This window comes from Apteryx rowi, unplaced genomic scaffold (assembly GCF_003343035.1).
Source record: "Apteryx rowi isolate R43461 unplaced genomic scaffold, aptRow1 scaffold_571, whole genome shotgun sequence".
NCBI classification, from domain to species: domain Eukaryota; kingdom Metazoa; phylum Chordata; class Aves; order Apterygiformes; family Apterygidae; genus Apteryx; species Apteryx rowi.
Genome location: NW_020450840.1, coordinates 168065 through 189613, shown reverse-complemented (window position 1 = coordinate 189613; position 21549 = coordinate 168065). Strand labels below are relative to the sequence as shown.

At 44.8% G+C, this 21549-nt stretch overlaps 1 protein-coding gene across 1 annotated transcript; it reads right to left on the bottom strand.

The window, feature by feature from the left end:
• Positions 1-6743: 6743 nt before the first annotated feature.
• On the bottom strand, positions 6744-21391 carry LRRC74B (leucine rich repeat containing 74B). The gene is made up of 9 exons (XM_026082310.1): positions 21349-21391; positions 20915-21057; positions 19805-19937; positions 17799-18005; positions 15618-15727; positions 12037-12152; positions 9525-9603; positions 8008-8103; positions 6744-6878 (listed from the first exon to the last, which is right to left on the bottom strand). The coding sequence occupies exons 1-9, from the start codon at positions 21389-21391 to the stop codon at positions 6744-6746; spliced, it is 1062 nt and encodes a 353-aa protein (XP_025938095.1).
• Between the last annotated feature and the right edge of the window lie 158 nt (positions 21392-21549).

Here is a 21549-nt window from a genome sequence, read left to right as displayed (position 1 = left end):
GAAAGTCACTCTGCATTAAAGAATAAACATATCCAACAGCTAGACAGGGAGGCAGATAGATTTAACGCTCCTTATCAATTGTCTGCATTTAATCTCTACTATAAATCTATTGTTGGCAGGATCAAGGCCAGTAGAAAGAGCAGAGCACAGGTTTGTCTTACTGGAAAAGAAGAGTAAAATTATTAAGAGAGCAGAACATGCTGAAGTTCAAAATAGTTTTCTGTTCTTTTTGGGGGGAAAAAAAGTTGATATATTTGAAAAAAATTACTTTCAGCTGTAACTAGGGCTGAGCTTACCCAGCATGTGCTACAGTTCAATATTTTAAATTGGCAATTCTGCGTGGCTTCTACAATGGAGACTTCAGAATTGTCCGATGAGTCTCTTTATTATTGTTATATTTAATCTATTTAAAAATGTTTATTTGTATAAATTCCAGAGAACTTGCTTATATATGAAAACCAAGAGTAGATAGCTGGGGCTCTACCAACCAGGGTAAAGAGTTGGGACTGACATGTATGCAGCTGGCAAGGAATTAAAGGGTTTAACATAATTAATGCCAGCCTGGGAAGAGAATGTGCCCTCTCAAGCAAACTTGATTTTATTTTTATTTTTTAAAACACAGAATTACAAAATTGGTTCATTCATTTGTACCACACAAAATCCCACTGCAGTAATGTGCCCTACGCAGAAGTGAAGGGAAATATGTATTATTTCATTTTAAATTGTTTACCTATTAATGCTAAAAAAAATAAAATAAAAAAAAAGAAAAAGAAAAGGTATTGTCAGCAGCAACTGTTACCAAGGGAGCCCTCCTAAAATTATTTGTTCCTAAAATTGCATCAGCAGGAAAAAGATTCAAAACAGACACTGTCAGTAGTGTTTTAAGATGATAGCATGGCAACACCATAAGTAGTTGTACAGTATCACCTGGAGAGCACATGCAGCTGGGTTGAGTGGAACAGCATCTGTGGCTCTAAGGGTGAGTGTAATAAAATTAGATCTGGTTTAAAAAAAACAAAAAAAAAGAGTCAGTTCTCCCTCCCATATGCCCCCGCAGGCATGCACATGATACAGCCAGATTTAAAAATCAAACCACCCCCATGTACAACTGACAAACTTCAATTTCTTGAAGAACAGGGGGAGCTTGGTGTTTTACAGTGGCTAATATTGCAATGATTTTTCATAGGGATATCTTTCTCCAAATTAGTTTCTTAAAACAAACAAACAAACAAACAAAACCGCACACATTTTGGGGGATTCATGGAAACTGTCTAATCAGCCTACTGTCTAATCAGCCTAATTAAAATGCATTGGAGCAAAGTATGTAGGTCATAGTGATATAATGACCGGTGATGGGGCTCTGGAAAACTGCTCTCTGAAAGGGATTTAGAGGTCATGGGGCATAAACAACTGAACATGTGCTCCCGGGGCTGTGCTGTGGCTAAGAGGGTTAATGTGATCCTTAGATGGTAATCCCCTACTTACACAAGTAGGAGTGGGAAGGCAGCGGTACTGCTGCACGCAGGAGACAACAGCCAAGGATGGGTCTGAGCTTCACAGAAGACACTGCTGAGCTGGGGAGGGCTCGTATGAGAGCTGCTGGGACAATCCAGGTTTGCAAAGGAGGTTAAAGAAGGCAGGGCCATGCACCGGGATAAGAGTTCCCACAAAGAGGGCTCTACTCAAGGAAAAAAACTCAAATTCAGACCGGAAAGAACAATGGATTTTTTTGCTGGGGGGAAAACCTGACACCTAGGATGCTTTTACCTGGAACGTGGTAATTTCTCCATCATTGACATGATGGAAACACACGACTGAATTGGCCCATAGCCCTCCTCCTAGAAGCATGTCTCATCCAGCCACAAGATTCATGAGGCACGAGGAAGGGGTGTCATATCCCAGCCCCCCCCCGGCCAGGACCAGAGATAGCCGAAAGCAGCTGCTCTGATGATTCTCTCTGAGGCCTCAGGAGATGGGAGCTCTGCTGTTGTCAGCACAGCCCAAATGACGCGAGCCTGCGCTCTGCGGGAGCAGCGGGGACCCTGCAGTGCCTTGCAAACACGGGCAGCTGCACCGGGAGCCTCTGCAAACCCTGCAGGGACATCGCCTGGCTCTTGCATGGCAGAGCATGGGAGTCACAGGTGCATCCCCAACACTGTTCCAGGGACAGTTTGCTCGCAGACATTAAGTTGGAATAAGCAGGCACAGACCCAGTTAAGTATTTGAGCCCTTTTCATGCTTTCGGGAGGGGAAGGGGTGCACAGAGCACTGGACCAGGGTGGGCTATTCCCCAGAGAGCGGGCAGTGCAGTTTCCTGATTCAGACATTTCCCAGCCCTGTGTTTCTAAATTATCCTCCTGCCCAGACCTCAGCTCTGAAGGCAGCACAGACTATCTGCAGGGCTCGTTTAAGGCTCGCTGTAAGTAATCCTCTCGTCATCCCATATGATCCTCCCCTCCTCCTCCTGCAAATATCGCCAGAGACTGACGATAATGAAAACAGCCAGAGCTCTCGAGAGGGTGTTTTGTCTCTGCGCTGTTCCTGCCTCCTCTCATGCCTGCACAGCAGAGCCACATCCCCTTTCCCAGCCTTCCCCAGCACCGAGGGGAAGGCACCAGTAGGCTGATGGGCTGAGCCTAGGCGTACACAGACTATTACAACAAGGCTAGCATTTGTATTTTGCAAGTGTTTTAGCAGCCTGTATCTCAGAAATCCCTGAAACACGTCTCTATTTGGACCGTAGCTGTTCCGTGTCTCACCACACGGTGCAGGCATTTTCAAGACAATTCATGTAAGCGTATGCAATACAGTCTGATCCCGGTGATAACAGAGGCTCCCTTGCTGAAAGCAGCCATAACAGTCTTCAAATACACAGCCACAAAATTAAAGAGAATAAACATTCACCATGTGCATAAGAGAGAAGCGACAGGCTTAAACTGTGACAAGAGAGATTTAGGCAAGGGCCTGGAAATATTTCCTAATGCTGACAACAGACTTGCCTGGAAAGGCCATGAAGTGTCCATCATAGTTCCAAGGTCTGTCAGGAACAACCTGTGCTGAGCTGATCCTACTTTGGGGCAGGGGGTAGTCAACTCCTTATGATCCCTTTGCCTTCATGCCTGGATTCCCTCATTAGACTGGAAGCACTTGAGGGCAGCAGCAAACAGAGCAGGCCCTGATCTTAGCTGGGACATGAGCCAAGGTGCCTTCGTGCATGGCAGCACACCTGACACTAATCCCTCCTCCCTCAGAGTACTTAGAAAAGCACATTGGCAAGTAATTATCCATGACTGGATAAAAATACCAGACTCAATGATGCAAAGGAGATGAAAGCATTCAAGAAAAATTGCTCTTCTGCACTTGGAAAAAAGCCAGAAGTAGGAGTTCATATTGCAGGATGTTAAGACACTTTCCACTCCAGCCCTAACTCAGAATGATGCTTAGTAGTGACTACTAGAGCCAGACATTTTGCAATCACCAATGTAACTTACACCAAAAGTTTTTATGAGGAATTAGCCAGTGAACTTTCCCAGAGCATTAATACTTATTCTCCAAAACAATCAGATGGTTGGAGAAGTTCCAGAGGACTGGAAGAAAACAAACCTGCTGAACATTCAAAAAGATGAAGAGGAGGAGCAAGGAAGTTCAAGGTCTCAACCAGACACTAATGAGCCAAAATGAGAGCTGCTCAAGAAGTAAGGAGAAAATATCAATGCCAATCAATATGAATTTGTGGTAAACTCTTTGCTTTCACCCGGTCAGGAGGTTTGAAAGAGGTAGCAGTGCTGATGTAAAACACAGTCTTCCATGAAACATTCAGCTGTGGACTACCTGACAATTTTGTAAAGAAACTAAAAAGGAACAACATGGAAATAACACTTAAATGAAAAACTGGCTGAGCACTGCAAATAGCATTGTAAACAGGAATTCATCAACAAATCTTCTTGTRAGTCACTCAAGGATTAGTTCCCAACCTGAAAGAAAACACTACTGAGTTCGGAGGAAAGAGAAATAGTGATACAAACTGGTGGGATTGCCAGGTAAACTGGGAACAGCAAGTACTACAGTATAACTGAAAGCCATACTTCAGCTTTTCCCATCCTGTAACTGATCTTTTTAACCTACCCAGCTAGTTACTACTTGCATTCACTTGCTGTAAGTTAACTAACAAAATAGATGTTGACAGTGAAAGAATGGCAGGATGCCCTCCATTCAGCTACTTTGGGGACCTAAGAAACTGTATGAGAAACCTGAAAGTATTTTTCCAGTCCTTCCTTCTCCGCATGTTAATCCTTACTAACCTTTTGTAACAAGTGCCAAAGCACAGCACGTCCTACAACTTCATAACACAAAACCTCCTGCACTCCAACTTCAGCAGCCTCTGCAGGCTGCAGGCTGCATCCCCGTCCTCTCCCTGCAGTGCTCTGGGGAAGATAATTCTGCCTGAGCACAGAGGTCAGTGTTCACTTTTCCACAGTGATCTGTTTTTCCTCATCAAACCTGCAAGACAATTCAAATAACATTTGACATATATATCCCAATTACATCACCCTATAACACACCACCGGCTTACCTGATACTTTTAGGTTCTCAAATGGTACAATGATAGGTTTATTGAGCTTAATTCTCACAAGAACAACAACAACAAAAAAAAGCTGTGTCTAACTCCAGTGAATAATGAATTGATGTGATAATGCCAATGTAAGTGGATCTTCTCTAGTTACACCGGCTGGTAAATAAGAAAGGACTTGGTGTGCATTAATTCTTTAGCTACCTTACTCTTTATACAATTTTAACTTGCAACTCTTTTGGGGGAGTATAGGAAGGGCTGGGGGTAAAGGAAGTAAGAGAAACAATAAATGATGACTAAATACTTTAAAATATAAGTATTTATACTGATTTAAATCCAGGCCTGTTAAAGCTTCTGTGTTAACACATGAATTTTTCACCTAGAGATTGAGAGGGAGTCAGGATGGTTTTGAAAATCCTGAAAATAATCAATATTTACAGAACATATAACATGTAAGGAACTTTTCAGAATGGTGTGAACAAAGGGATATGAGTTCGAAGCACAGAAATTATTTATTAGATATATAAAGGTAAGATAATTTGCACAATTACAGGTCAGATTCTGTTTGGCAAATCATGATTGCATAGAATTATTTTCAGATAAAAAAGTTAAACCTCATCATTTGCTGAAAACTGATGCTAAGTGAAGTTCCACTTGTAGGCACATTCATTAGCTAAATGAAACACAAAAGTGAAGAGGATGATTATAATGGTTGTGCTCTAGGAAAAAAGTATAAAGCAAAGTACAGGCCACCAACCACCTGGAAGGAGACTGGCAGAAGCAGTCTTGAATTTTGGTCCTTCCCTTAGTGAGCTGCCTCCTCAGAGAGGTGTTGTCATTGGTTTCCAGGAGAACACTGCCTGGATCTCTCCAGCCTCTGCCAGCAGTGTTAGCTAAAGAGAAAATCAAACCCAGTGCACATTGGCGCATGAGGTGACAGACCAGGCTTGTCCAGTTTGAGCCACAGATTGATTAAAAAAGAAGATTATTGCATACACTTTACCAGCAGAGTTTGCATATAAAATATTAAGAAAATTCCTGCAAACCTTCAGGAAATGAAAGAAAAGAAATTTCTTCACACTCTCAACTACGTTACGGTGGCACTCCAACATTGCTGGGGTTTGCTGCCCTCTGGTTCAGGACAGAGCAGCTGGAGCCTCCAGCCCAAGCCGGACACCACCAGTTTCATTTGACCATTCTCAGCTCCTCTCCTAGCCTGGCAGAAACAGCTGCAAGAATAACCTCTTCACGTGGATGCCAAGAGAGGAAGAGTTAAGATACACTGCTCAGAGCACAGCTGCACAGCTGTGACTCCCATCTCCCTCCTCAGGCTCCCAACCCCCCCCAAAGAATCCCTTGGGAGGGATCACGATCTCTCAGCCTCCCCCCCAACCCCCCCCACCTCCAAGAAGCATGGCCAAATACCAAGGATATTGAGTTACCACTGTCCCATTTCCAGGAAGCTTGTAGCATCCATCCAACGTAACATTGAAGAAAGCTGGAGTGCACATTCAGGAAATAAGAATGCCAGCCACGTTTTTGGGAAGGGGCTCCATCATGGAGAGCATGGCCTCCACATAAGGCTAAGGAATTCTGGTAGGAAGCAGCTGAGAACAAGTCACCAGTGCCATGTGACAAGCCAACTGTGCAAAGGCAATCCTGACTGTCTAATAAGTCAACAAGTCTAAGGCAGGAAGCATATGTTCACAGCACATCTCTGGACAGGACTTTGCTTCCTGTGTAAGTGCAATCTCCAGCTGCATCGACTCTACCATAGTTGTTCAAGCACCATCAACCACCAGTGGCAGCCGCTGCACATGGTGTTCCAGCCACCCCCAGCCCTTCCAGACAAATGTCCCTACACACAAAGCTGATGATCAAAAAGGAGGCAGTTACACGGGCCTCTCATCCACAGGGATGCTCCTGCACCTCCCAAAAGAGATTGAGTGCTGGTCATTGCAGAAATCTTAAAGTGAATAGAAAGAAAAACTTCTAATTGACAGCAATGATGAAACAGCCAGTATTTCTAGAGATCCTGCCCTTGGCACTGCCCCAAGGTGTCCCCATGTCAAGGGCTTGGTCAGTAGTAGTAGGTTGTTATGCAGAGGCACAGAAGAAGCCACCCTGAAGAGATTCTTGCTAAGCCATTCTGGGAATTGGCTGCCACTCTGGGCTAAGCCTGAAGCTCAACCTTCGACTGACGTTTTCTCTGCAACATTGTGTTTCCGCCATGTCTGATAAGAAGATTTGGGTAAAGTATTTTCACAGCATCACACAGGTCTGCAAACTCTTTGTTCACAGGGATGTCCTAGAGGGGAAAACCACTACAGGTGAGCAAGCATATGGTATGATTTACCTTCCTTCAGACAAAATTTATCACGACATATTCTGAGCTCTCCTACTCCCAGGAGAAGAAACAGAAGAGACAAGATGATGAAGAACAATGTAAAAGTAGCACATGAATCAAAGCAAGATATGGGTTTTCACGGAGCTGAAGTGAATAAAGGTGGAAAATACCCTGTCCCAAGAAAACCCCCAGAGAGAAAGCCAGGACAATACCAGAATGGACAGTAAGCTCAGAAGAATGGTCTACAGGAGGAGAAGTTACAACAGCTAGAAAGAAGGAGGTAAAGTGGACAGACACTGAATTACAGGGGAAGGCTCAACACTTCAGGGATCATCCAGTCTCTCTTTAAGGCTGACATTTGAATTGGTCCTAGCAAAGGGTCAGGAAGGACAAGATTCATCTGATTAAATGCAGGTGACTGAAGCGAAACTGTCTCCTCTGAGTTCATCACCACAGACTCCTTGTGTAGTCCTTGGTGATATATAGTCAATACAGTCAGCAGAGTCAAGGTACAGTTCTCCCCATCCTAAAGCTGATCTCTACACTTAGTTGTGCTAGTTGTGCCTTATATATCGACTAAATCTCCATCTTTTATGAATAGATCTTATGTAATTACCTCAGATGTAGTTGCTTACATTGTAGATGAGTTAGGCAAGACAAATCCCTCCTCAATAAACAACTAAGTAACTGTCTTCTTTTATTAGAAATTAAAAGTAGTTGCTAACTAGTTGATCACAAGGGCATTAACTGGCTACTGGTCTGAGACATAGCCTCTATTTGGCCCAAATTTCAGAAGTGATTCCCCTTGGTAGGGCACATGAGATATCTTTTGTTGATGCCTACTTGGAGGCAAAGGGCTGCCTTCTCAGACCTGGCACTGTTCATAAAGGGGGTAGATTTTCTAGTGGAAGTTCTTGCGCCACTTAAGGGCTATGCAGTTCTAATAGAAACAGGACAGAAATTTTTCCAAAACTATTTGCATCTTCAAAGCAGATAGCACCCAGAATCCCTCTGGCAGCACTTTGTTATTCATATATCACCCATTCAGTCTCTTCCCTTCCTTCCCTCTTCCTTCTGGTTTAACACTTACTGGCAAGTCCAGGATCTCTACACTGGTGTCAGAATTTGCCTGTAGAGCTTTGAGGACTCCAAAGCAGCCTTCACTCTGCATGGGATTTCTGGTCATCTGAAGTCAGGAAAGAAACAACAGGAGAATATGTGACATGTCTTCCTCTTCCTAACATTTCTTCTTTGGCACCATGAAAGTCTGCACTTGTCTCTTCAAACTGGGGACTGTTTAGCAGAAAAATGTCATCCTCCTAAAGTGGCAGCCAACCATCAGCCACACGCTAAAACCTCCTAATGACCAAGGGCCAAAAGACACAAACTGCATATCTCAGAGAGGATGGGCTGTAGGAGTGGTTCATGGCTGGGAGACATGGACATCCTCAGGAGTCCCCACTCGAGCAGCGCAGCTAGGCTCAGTGGGAAGCAGTGTCCCAAAGCATGCAGCAATGGTAGCCACAGCTTGCTCACTGCCACAGCCAAGGACATGGATTGTCCAGGAGCCCCTGCATCAGCACAGCACTGCTGCCGGTCCTGAGACACAGCCCAACAGAGAAGCCAGGCTTCCACTGCCTGCAGGATGCACATGGCTCAAAAGCCACAGTTTGGCCATCCCGAATCAGGAAGATCTCCAGGCCACAACACACATGCAGGGAATCTGGGTGACCTGTACTGCACGAGGTAATTGCATGTTCTTATCAGAACCATCTTGTCCACCTTCAGTTCAGCAACTTGGGCCTTTAAATTCTCTCCCACACCCTCTTTCAAGGGAGTTCCTCAGATCCTATCACCTACTCCTTTTCTCCTTTCATATGTCATCCCTAGCTCTCCTTGCATGCATCTACTAAGTGACTTTGATCCCAAACTCTGACATCACATTTTACACAAGCAGAATCATGCAACAGACACTGCAGGCATGCAGGTCCCATTGGGCAAAACGGAAGAAGAGCAAACAACATGGAAGCTGACTGGGACTCCAAGCTTTTTTGTATGATCCTCTCCTTGGTGGTACCAGTGGTCCCCCATGGGTGACATACCAGCTGGGTTTATCTCAAGTGCCAGGAGCAGTAGGACGACATATGTAGGGGTTAGCTCGGTGGCCAACAAATCTCTGGGAAGATGACTGGCCATGAGCCAACGCTCCCTCAGAGCTATTTGAACAGCAGAAAAAGGGAAAGAAGTAGAGTAGTAGGCCAAGAACCCTCAAATGGCCATCACAGTGCCTCCTACCATGCCTAAGTGCACATTGTTGCTGCAGAAAAAGGATGCTATCCATGCTGAAAGAAATGGCAGGACAGGCTGCGGTCCATACAGTGGCAGGGACACAGAAATCTATATTCACAGACAAAACTGTGCAAGTGCTCTGTCTTAATGAGAGCATACTGCAACTAGGGAAGCATAGGAGGAGACAGGCTGGGGCAAGTAGCTCCCTGATCTTGCTCTGGATTTGCTCTTAGAGGTTCCAAGCCAGGACAAGATGTGTATCAGTGATATTTAAATATGCATAAGAGGTTCCAATACCTTCCTTGGAAAGTTACTCACGTTTAGGTTTTTCAGAGTCTTGTTTTCTTTCAGGCCTAGTGCAAAGCGCAGAGCTCCTTCCACTGAAATGCGATTATTGCTAAAAACAGATAAAAGTACAGCTTATACACTAAACTGCAGGTTTTCTATATTCACACAGCCAGACTGATACTTAAAAAGACACTGATTGCATAAATTGCTCAGGCAGAGGATAGGCAACTTCCTGTCTCACCCAACATTGAAAAACTGTTACATCCAGAGGAAATTTAGGACAGTTCCTTCCAACTAAACAATTGTATTTGGGATGTGGAAACCTGTTAGGGGTTGCCAAATCTGGTAGCCTAAGAGAGGCAAGGCTGCTGCAGCTCCATGAGCCCAGGTCTAACCAGTAGCAAGGCTAAGCATATATTCCCAGTAGGCACAAACACAAACACACATATGCAACACATCTGTACATATACACACAGCCAAGCACACAGATCAACATAGACAAGAACATGCAGCACTCACACCAACACAGAGAGCACCAACAGCCTCATCCTGTTCCCCTCTCTGGCTGATCAGGATGAAGGTCTGTTGCTGGGAAATACACACATATATACAATGTGGATCCCTCTAGTAGCTGGGCTTAGACATGCAGTATATCCAGTAGCTGGCCCTCAGTCTCCCCAGCAACCCGTTTACATGCCTTATCGCTTTATAACTTTATTTTCCCACATTGTTCCTCCCCAAACCACCTTGATTCTTCCCTTTCCCCACCATTGGTTCCTCTTCTAAACATCCCATAGTAAGTTTTAATCCTGAAATGCTCTTTTCCTGCATCCCATAATGTGTCCCATACCCTTAGGCAGGAACACCTCTCAGTCTGAAAGGCGATCTAGAGAGCCTTTCCTCTTGACTCACTGGGATGGGTGACAACCCTGGCACATGGGGCCAATTGCTCTCCTTTCACAGCCCTGGGAAGAGCTGGGGTGGGGTGTTCATTTCTCTGACTGGATTATTGGGATTCCCTCAGCCTGCTATTGTGCCTCTGTGCTCCTCAGTGTGCCTGGAGATGAGCTTTTTATCACACAACCTAGCAGAACACATCTCCCAGGGAAGGTCCACTCCTTTCCTCTCACAGGACGATCTTAAGTGCCCACAAATACCTATGGCCACTGCTTTCAATCTCATCTGGAGGACAAATGTGAGCAACACATGGTCATTCACAACTCCCACATCCTACAGCATACAAGCTTTCCAAGGCAGTGTCCCAGCACAGCACAGCTATGGATGGCTCGTGTTTAGGTTCTATTTACCCCAAGCATATTCTTCTGCACTACTGCACCACCAGTTCTGGTGGGAGTTTGCCACAAATCTAAACAGTGTCTAAGAGCTAATTAGTTTCTCTAGTGCTGAAAGCTGATATAAACCTGCAAAGACTGAGGAGCCTGCAGGTGTTCATGCTAAGCAGACCCGACCTCTCTGGGGCACTTACTGTACAAGCACAACCTCGTGCTAACACCACTAGGCACCTGCCTGTGCAGAACAGCTTGCAGGACACACAGAGCCCAGATGCACTGTCTGCACATTACCATAAACATTTCAGTTTCATGAGGGAGGCCAATTCACTCCTGGCTCACTAATTCAGACATTCTTTGCTTTCCAGGAGCCTGGAAGTACCTGCTAACCTTATGCTCTGGCAAAATGATAGCTATTGACTGATTGCAGGATTTTATACTGTGCACAGTTTATCCTGCTTCACCCTTCTTGCCAGTCTACCCATGCTCTGATCACTCCAAACCATTTCTAGTTCCATTAATTTTCGCCATAGAGGCACTATTCTAAAACAAGCTTGTTCCATGACTTTTATAACTACCATATCTGCCAGCTTTTCTGATTTTTTTTTTTTGCTGAGATAGCTGTCATCTGCCATATTCATCACTACAAGCTTGTTGAGATCTGTTTCTCAACTACCATGCTTCCCTTGTTGCTATTCAGTTCCCAGCCTGCCTGCCTGTAGACCATGTTTTGAACAGAGGCAATGGTCCAGTTCTTGCTCCAAACACAGATGATAGTTTTCTCTCATATTCTAAAATCTCATTTCTGGAGGTTCTAGCAACTTTGTTTCTCATAACTGATCATCCTCTCACCAGGCCCTTCAATCACTTCCAGCATTTCCTTCTCAACTTATTGTTGCAAATTTTGGCAACTTTGTTCTTTGATCCCATCTTTTTTCATTGGTCGCAAACTCTTCTATACCAGCACTTCTTTTAGACTGCAAGGACAACACAGAACTGAAATATGTAATCAGGGGAATGGCAGAAAGTAATAAGGATCAAAAGATTTTATTGCACTCCAATTTTAAGGAGAGGAACTGGGATTCAAGATGAGACCAGCAGCACTGGTATTTTATGGCATTCCCTCTCTGCATTATGCACCCACCACTCTGTGCGGACAGGAGATATAAATGGTTGCTGGGGGCTTTGCCCACCATGTTTGATCTCACTATGAAATGGGAGAAAACATGCAGTGGGATCAGAGCCTGACTCACCTTATGTTGAGCTCTTCCAGCACATTGTTGGTTTTAAGGGCTTCCCCCAAGGCAGCTGCTCCACTGTTGTCAAAGCCATTGTAGGAGACATCCAGCACTTTGAGGTATATGTTTGCCTGTACAGTGACACAAACACATGACCGGAAATCTCCCTGTCATTTGGTACAACATTGAAGAAACATCCTTTCTGCAGACTAGGTGAAAAATCCATTTCGTTCCAGCTGGGCTGCTATTTCACAGGCCTGTGAAGACCTTGGCATATAGGATCGACAGCTGCTGGAGCTCATGCAAACAGAGATGTGGTAGTGCTAGGACCCATGGACTGAGAAAGAATTAGCCCTTCATTGGCAGCTCACCCCAAGGGCCCGCTGAAGATCCTGAAGGATGTGATCTAACCTGCTGAGTCTGAGTCTACATCCACACTGTTTTTCTTATCTGTGTCTCCCCATGGGCTTGAGTTGTCCTGCAGTAACTGGTTGGAGCCAGGTACACCCTTGCTATGTGCAAAGATATTGTTGTGGTTTGAGCCCTTTTCCCAACCTATGCCTGAATTTCCTGCTCAAAAAGCTCTTTTCAGGCTTGAACAGAGAGCTAGGCACTGTGGACAGTGAGGGAATCTGGGCTTATTAGAAGCTGGAGTGCAGAGGTAACACAACAGCACAGACACACCAAAAGGGACTGCCTTTCCTGGGAGCTTCAATGACATGGTGAGCTCTAGTCCCACAACAGGAAAAACAAAGGAGAAGATTACAGTCTTGCTGACTGCTTTGAGGATTTGGAGTTGATTGTGTTTAACCACCCCGAGCACAGAGCCAGGCAAGAGAAGGGAAAAAAGCAAGAGATTCCAACTCAGAGTTGCTGCTCCCCATCTCAGATGCCTGTGTTTAATAGTCAGGACTGTGACCCAAAAAGTCATGACAATAACACAAAAAAGAAGTCACAAAGATTTTCCAAGTGCTGTACTGAGACAGGAGTTGTGGTTTACTTCAGCTGTCCAGAATACCTACTTTTCAAAGGGAAAGAGACAAAGATTATTTCATACAGTCAGAAGCTTAATAAAAACATCCACAGATCTGAATAGTCAGATGAAGAAATATTTCTAATCATTTATGTAAGACAGGCAAACGTGGCCTACAGGAGAGCATTTCTTCCTGTTCGTTAGGCAAACTGACTCTCCAGTTACTGGTGAGCAACATTTTCTCAGTGACCAGACAGTTTAGTTTAATTTTTTTCAGATCTCTGGGTGGGAGCTTGAGCCAGAAACTACTCACTCTCCCTAAAACTTGAACACATAACTTGCTGTAGATGATCAAGGCCTGGAAGAAGAGCTCAGTTTTACACTTGTTTAGCATTATTTTCTCAAAATGCTAATCTTATTCTCCTCTCCAAGGAGCTCTCCAGAAGAACTGGGGAGGCAAGACATAAGATTTCTAATGTAATAAAAAAATAAAGGTAGCAGGTAATATATCTCTGGCAGAATAAAGCAAAATAAAGTCCTGGGGGGCTCACCTTTTTATTACTGGCTTCTTGCCTCAACCAATTTGCAAGATGCTGTTTATCAGACTGTAAGAAGAATGCAGGATTAGGTTTTGTATAAGCTATAAAATATGGTCACTCAAAGCAGTGTGAGAGGGGATGCAGCAATGGAAGAGATGGCTGCAGATGGAGCCTCACCTCCTCCACAATTCTATGAGAGACATTTTCAACTGGCTTTGAAACAACCTGGTTTCTGTCTGCCTGAGCACCAAGGGCAGCTCAAGTGGCAGAGACACCTACATCAGGCACTGGGACTGTTTTCTCCCAGACAGTAGGCAGTGCGATTTAGTATCACCTTCTTGAATTCAGCTGCTTTAGTAGGCTCTTGAACAGCCTGCCCTTCACCAGCTAAACAGCAAGAATTGCCAAGGCTTCAGGAGAGCCACAGTTTTTTCCCCCTACTCCCTTCAGTGGGTCTTGGATTGGGTTGCAAGTTAATGCTGACAAAAGGCTTCTGATGCACTGGAGAACTTCACGTCTAGGAGCACGGAGCTTTCAAATGCACTGTCTCAGCACACAGGGATCTAAAGTGAATTTTAATGGGTGAAAAGAGGCCAAACACTGAGTACCTCTAGATTGCCTAGCAGTTATCTTCTAACTGAGGAGTTCTGGGACTCTGCTGAGGGTATAACTAGGGAAGATCTCCTTCACGGACAGCTTTGACAATCTTGCAAAAGCTTCTGGGTGAAAGGCTGGTAGTAAGTGTAATTTCAGTCTCAGCACAAGACAAACCAGTTTTCATCAGACATCTTCTCAGGGAGGATCTGTCCTCGCTAACTTCCACTTCCATTCTAGGGTTACTTTAAAAAATATTGTGCATCTAATTCTGTTTTTGTAGAGTGGGGAAAAAAGGACCCTTCTTCTTGTGCTCAACATTTAAGTTTGAGCTTTCCAAGCAACAGATTCCTTTGGATATGGCCAGTGCAAGGCCACTTCCCAGGATGCATTGGGAAGGGTGAGGAAATGGAGATGGCAAGGTAAAGACCACAGAAGTGTGTTCTTGAGAACATGGTGAAGGGGTGCAACCCAAAATCCTGGTGGAATGAATCCTGGAACACACACAGATGGATCGGTAAGTGATAGGAGCTGCATTAGGGCAGAGGGTAGCGGAGTAAGGAGCTTGAGTAAAAAAAGATGCAGCCATCAAGAAGAAAGTGAGGGTGTGGAGCTTATTAGCTTCCAGAACTAACTGAGATGATGTAGAGAAAAAAAATCAGTCTACGGATTTGGGACTTGTTTTTGTTGCAGCTGAATTAATACAGTATTATCCCTTTTCCATACAGGAACAAGAGCGTCTCTTTTGAAACCTGAACAGTCTTCATTTTTACTTTCTGCCAGTTTCCCTTGCCAAGTTTGCCTTGAGGCTCCAGGAAACATTAGTGCGAAACAACTCCCTGAACATTTGAGAACTGAAAGGTAGATTTCCAAAAGTTAAAATCTGGACAGGTTGAAATAGAGAATGTTCTTAGCATCTGGAACTGCCATCAAAATCTTGATTATAAAGACCATATTCCTTCCTCCCGAAAGGGGCATTTCAGACAGGACACAGTCACTTAGAAGCTGTAGGTCTGTAAGAAACCTGCTACAGTCCAAAAAGCAATTGTGAGTTTGCTGCACAAGTCCTTGGATGACATGTGTGATTTGCATTATACAAAAGATGAAATTAGATTACTTTAATGGCCCCTTTCAGCCTAAAAAGCCAGAAAAATTATATTTTAATGGGAAACTACAATCATTAGTAGAGTGAAAGCTGTATATGGAATACAAAACAACATTCTGAATCAGAAGTGAAATGAAACAATTTAAAACATTCATTATAGTAATTTAGATCTATACAGGGAAAGAACTAGAAATAGAGAAATGAAAACATATTCACATCTTTACTCCCTTAGTTCCAAGGTGCATATGCTCCCAGATCATAAAAGGCTGGCAGACAGGCAACCACTTAAGGCAAACAGCACATCATGACATCCATGCCCATTCAAACAGATCGAGCTTCATGTGAGTTTTCAGAATTTAGAAACAGGAGTAAAATCATTTCCTACCCCCAAGCCTTTGGCTAAAGCAGCTGCCCCTTGGCTACAGAAATGGTTCCAGCTGATTTTAAGTTCCTTTAATCCCATGTTTTCTGCTATTGCCATTCCAAGAACTTCACCTTAAGAGAAGTACACAAAGCAAAATAGTTTAAAAGGGTTAGCTGCTCTGCAAAGCTGGAAGCTCAGCTTAGTTTAGGTATTTTTCTGCAATTCTCTGCATTACCTCTAGGCAAGCAATTAAATATATATATATATATATATATATATATATAAAATTTTCTTTTATATCTCCTTCATCATACACAGAAAGCAGAAACTGCCAGAAAATAAAGTATATGTGTCCTCTGACCACAGAGAGCAAATGTAGCAAAGAGGGAGAGAAAATCCAATAATCACAGAATGAAACCGGGGCTTGCTGCTCCTGCCTGAAGAGCTGTCTGCACAGGCTCATTCTCTGGCCCAATGCGAGTTTGAAGGTTGACAACAAGCAACAGGTAGCTTCCTACAGTCTTTTACTCTTCCTGAGCTTTGGCCTTCAGCCAGCTTAGGTGTGCTCATGGTAGAGAAGCCAAAGGCTACTCCAAAAGCTACTGTGCCATTATGAAATCTGAAAAGGTTTTCTCGGGAAATATCCTCTAAATTTCCAATGGAAGGAAATGAGGTAAGCCAATAAGCACAGGAGTAGAAGAAGCCATGGCCACACTTGGAGACCAGAAGACAGAGAAGAGTAGTTTGACTGTAAAGGCAGCAGGAGGTCAGCAGGAGGCCTGCTGGAGGATGGAGAGAAAAGCAGCCTTTGCAGCCTTCAAAGGTAATAACAAGAAAACATTCAGAACAAAACTGGGAAGGAGCCAAATGAAGGACCTGGTGTGTTCCCAGTGGCCAGAAGAGATGAGGATTATGGTTGTTTCTTCTCTTGTGAGCTAGAGAAACCTACTGGAAACAGGGAGGATCTTCAAGGAGGAGGCTATAGCAGTTGAAATGTGTGATGATTAATGGTTGGAAAGCAGTGGATGGGGAGAAGATGGTGGATTTTTCATGAAAGACACAGCCAGGTTTGAAGAGGAAGAATGTAAATCTGCCAGGAGGCATGGGATATGGCACAGGAGAGAAGAAATTCAGTATGACCTTTTGGAGTGTGGATTCATTACAAACCATATTGGAGGTGGAGGGATTTGGAGCATAGCTGTAGGATGAGAGCAAGAATAGGGAGAAGATTTGTGAACCTTCAGCCTAAAGATAGTAGCAGAACACATGGCTGGGATTACCCATGGACAGCCACAGAAAGAGAAAATGAAGCACGTGCCAGCAAGGTGCAAAAAGCAGATGAACATAAAGGGTGAAAAGCAATGACAACATAAGGAATGTCTGGCACAAGTGGACTGTTAAGGAAGAAAGGATGGGTGATTTCAGCCCAGCACAAGTGAGCTTGGCAAAACCAGTACAGACTAAGGCCTAGAAAGCAATAACTGGATTGCAGAGCATCACAGGAACACTGCAAATGCAAGGATATTGTAATTATGATTAATCATGCTTAAAAATCAGGAGCCAAAGAAAAGGAGCTATATGCATTAATTAGGTCGAGGGAGGGGCATGTTCACTGGAGACCAAAAAGTACATGGAAAAGAAATAGTCAAAACTATTAGACAAAGGAAATCTCCAAACCACAAATTGTCAGAGGTGACAGAGTTTAGAGAAGTATGCCTGCCTGCTTGCTCTACTCTTACTTCCTTCCCTTGGCATCTGTAATCACCTCTCAGCTACAGGATGCTAGACTAGGACTGTTGGGCAAACTCACTCCTGCTATTTTTTCTGATCATGTTAAGCATTTTACACATTTGTGAAAGTGGGACTGAAATAATCACAAAGAAAAAAGGAAATGATAGTTTAGTGTAAGAAAGAGCATCAGAACTTGGGAAGTAGGAAGAAAAGGGGAAAAGAAATAGAAGAGGTAAAGCTTGAATGCTGTAAGAGAAGAATGAGAGCAAAGATGCAGGAGACGAATCATTGCAGCTGACACTGGTTTTGTCTACAAACACCCAAAAATACTTTTCGGGAAACTGAAAGTATTAACCACCCCTGCTCTGCAAAGGTCTGAAGCAAGCAGAGCACTAATGCAGCTCTTTAAGCTGCCTTGCTAAGTTCTGCAGAGCCCCTTTCTTTATGCAGGGTATACAAACAGCACCTTACCCGCTTTGTCACCAAGCATGTTGTAACTCAGATCCAGAATTTCCACTTTATTGTTTGCTTTGAGGGCATCTGCTAAGTACTTAGCTGCATGGTCATCAAATTCATTTCCTGAGAGCTGAAGGGATACAATTGTAGTATTTTCTAGAAGCATAGCTGAAAAGGCCTTGGCTCCTTCAACTCCTAATTTGTTGTCAGATAAATCAACAGCTGGGAAAGGAAAACAAAAAAAACACAACACATTGTCAGGTCATCAAATCATTCAATCATTTAGCCAAGGGAGGTGTCTGACTTCTATGCTGCAATGGCAGAAGCACTTCCAGGCTCACAAAATAAGCATGGTGAAACTGGCCTAACGTAGTATCTTTTTCTTTTAATAAAAAATAATAATTAAAAAAACAGAACTTGATTTTTGAATTCACAGCCTGTCTTTAAGATGTAGCCCTCATTCAAGTTCTGCCACAAGAATATGGGACATGAAACAAAAATGCTTCTTGTCCATCTGTGCTTCCCACTCCAGACACAGCATACACCCAGGAAAGTTATTGCAGGTTTCTTGGTTCCTCATCATGGCTTGAAAACAGAGTGTAGGCTGGTAGAAAGAGACAGCCAAGCTAAGTGTAACAACATGAATGGATGTGAAAACAGGCTCTGAGATCCCACATATAAAAGCATGAACCTCTCTACCCACCTACATACAGAAAGAATTTTCCCAGCACTGAAGTAACACAACTGTAAACCTCAAACACTGAGCCCAATCACTAGAGAACAAATAAGGAAATCCCATGTTAACAGGTGTTTCATAGCATCAAACCTGACACTCATCTGAAAAGACTCTCCAGCAAAGCAGATAAGGGTTGACTTGGTTATATTAGAGAGCTGAGTCCTATTCTCAGTTGTCTAAACTGACCTTGTTCTGTGAGTAAAATATATACTTCAGTGCAGCAACCAAAGAGTTTGATTTATAGCAAAGTTCTGACTATATCCTAGCAGAGGCCTGGGAGATTCAGACAGTGAAACACAAGGGTAATGCAAGTACCAGAAGACACAACACAGAGACATGACAGGGCCTCCACACAGACTCATGCTGGATCTCTGCTCCACACTCTCCACAGAAACACAGCACAGAGACTCCTGAACTGTCTCTGTATGTAACGACCTCAGATCTGGCAGGGCTTCTTAGTGCAGCTGCTAGCGGGTGTGAGCTAGCACAGAAAATAGTATCTCAGTTAACAGTCCTTGCTGCACATCAGCTCTGCAGAGCCAGTGTGGGTCCCTCTCTTCCCATGCCATGTGTGATCCACAACCCAGATGAACGGCCCATGTATAGCTAGGAGTTGCTACTTAAGTTATGAAAGTTGGAAATACTTACACTGGAAATGCAGGGACTAAAACCATGGTCTCTAGACCCAACACTGCCTGAGACTTAAATATCAGGAATCACCGCTCTGCTTCTGTTCCCAAATTACTACAGAAATATTAGACATGCGAAATGTCCTTGGGAATAGCAGACAAGTGCTGCCTCTAGAGCAGATGCTTGCTGATTCACTCGAGATGGGGTTCAGTTCCACCCCATCCAATTTAGAAGCCCAGTTTTCCTAGATGCCAGTCCTGCAAATTCAACTTACAAAGCTTTATCCATTATCAACAGTACCCTCTGAATAGTCTTAAGTTTCAGGTGGATGTTTTTGATCCCCAAACCAAAGCAGATTCCTGCTCTTTCTTCCGAGTCTCCATTGGCTTGGCAGAAATAACAGGATTTGGCTAACTGTAGTTAGTGAAATCATAACTTCACAAAAGCAAAGGCAATGAACACAGATGGAGAAAGGTCAGTGGGACAGCACAATTTTAAACATTCGCTGCTCACAGCATCCCAATCCTCTTATCCTTTTCACATAAGCAAAGTCACTGTGACAGTGGAGTTGCTTAATTCCACAAAGAAGCCAGAACAATTTTCTCCTCTACAGTAAAGCTTCTACTGAGAAAGATAGATGGTTTATAATACCAACCTGAAATGTAGCAGTTTTCTTTTAGCATCTCTGCAATTGCAGCTGCTCCTTCTCCCTGAAGCCAGTTATCACTCAGGTTTAACTTGATGATGGAAGTATTCACCATCAAGTAAAGAGCTAAAGCTTTGGCACACTGCAACACAGAAAACCACAACGGATCATTCAGAGTTTCATTGCATTCACAGAGCTCTTCTAAATGCTTCTGTTTAAGCTCTCCTTAGCTTAGCAAGGTTCAAGGGGATGTCATAAAGCAATCAGCAGTATCTTGCAAAAAGACCACCTTTACAAACTCATTCCATAGACTGGAAAAGCAAACACTGAATACGGTTAAAGTTCAAGAGGTTTTACTTTAATTTAAGTTATTAAAGAACTAATTTCTTCTTCCATAAAAAACAATGAAAATTACTCCCTTTGTCAATATTTCTGATGCAGAAGAAGAAGAAGAAACGCTTCTGGTCCATTGTGTCTGAAGGTGTACCTCTCTGGGCATCATTTCTACCTGGCAACCTATGAGTACAACTAAAGTGCTCCTTTAGTTTACTTCAGGCTGCTTTGACTCCTGACCTCTAAATTTAATACACTTGTATTGAGTCAATACACTGGTCTTTGCCAATGGAAATTCTTGATTTGATAAAATATTTAGAAATAAACAGTAAAACCGCAATGACATTGTCATTACTCAACAGATACTGCAAAATCAAATTATTTTCTAGGGCCCTAGATATCAGGCACAGGAAAAATGAACAGGAAGGGACCTCAGAGAACTACTCCAGGTATAAAATGCTTAACAGAACAAGAAGATTGATCACTGAAAATAAGTATTAAAGGCTGTGGCATTTGATGGTCCGAATGACACATTTCCAACACACCATGGAAACAAAAAGCAGCTATCACGGATGGGACTAGAAATGATTAAGTCAGGATGCTCACGCCGGTCCCTGGGCTTGGCGAGCCGCCGCAGCCAAGCTGCAGCAGTGGCGTGATGTGGGTGCTGTGACAGTAACTGCTGGCAGCAGCCATCCGCGCAGCTGACTAGGGGCTCGTCCTAGGAGCTCCTCGCGCCCGCCGCGGGGCGAGGGCCGGGGCAGAGCGGTGCCTGCGCCCCCTCACCTGCGGGCCCAGGCCGCGGTGCCTCACAGTGAGCTCCGGGCCCGCCATGTGGCGCAGGACGTGGGAGATGGGGGTCGCGCCGTACCGCTGGCAAGCGGCCAGGTACCAGCTCTCGCCCGGGGGGCCTTCCGGTTCCCTCTCGTCTGCAAGCGAAAAGAGCGGGTGAAAACATCTGACTGAGGGTTCGAGCCTGAGCCAGGCCGCCCAGAGCCTCGAGCAGCTCGGGGGAAGGCGAGAGGGCTGAAGCCTCCCCGGGCCGCCCTTCAGAGGGGCCACGGAGGCACCGAGCAGCGGCGGGACACGGCCGGCGCCTCCCTGGCGACCCCCCGCCAGTCCCCGCCGAGGCCGGGCCTGGTCCTGGGCCAGCCCCAGCCAGCGGGCCTAGGCGGCGCCCCCAGGACCGGCCCCGGCCCGCCGCCCCCTCAGCGCCGCACCGTCGCTCTCCGTGTCCGCGCCGCTGCCGCCGGCCGCCGCCATGGCCCGCGCTGCCGCGGCGCTGCTGCCCTGGCGACGGCCGCCGCGGCGGGGCGGGGCGAGGAGAGGAGAGGAGAGGAGGGAGGACGGCGCTGGGCACGGCCCGCCCGCTGCCCGCCGCCGCAGAGCCGCGGAGCCGCGGAGCCGCGCCGCCACGGGGG

What these genes read in the sequence shown, in the direction of transcription:
- LRRC74B (XM_026082310.1), bottom strand. Translation starts at nt 21,391, where the DNA reads ATGGCGGCGGCCGGCGGCAGCGGCGCGGACACGGAGAGCGACG. An exon ending in CGCGGACACGGAGAGCGACG is followed by an intron (nt 21,058 to 21,348) that starts GTGCGGCGCTGA and finishes TTTCGCTTGCAG; the next exon opens with ACGAGAGGGAACCGGAAGGC. An exon ending in TAGAGATCCTGGACTTGCCA is followed by an intron (nt 6,879 to 8,007) that starts GTAAGTGTTAAA and finishes TTTCCCCTCTAG; the next exon opens with GACATCCCTGTGAACAAAGA.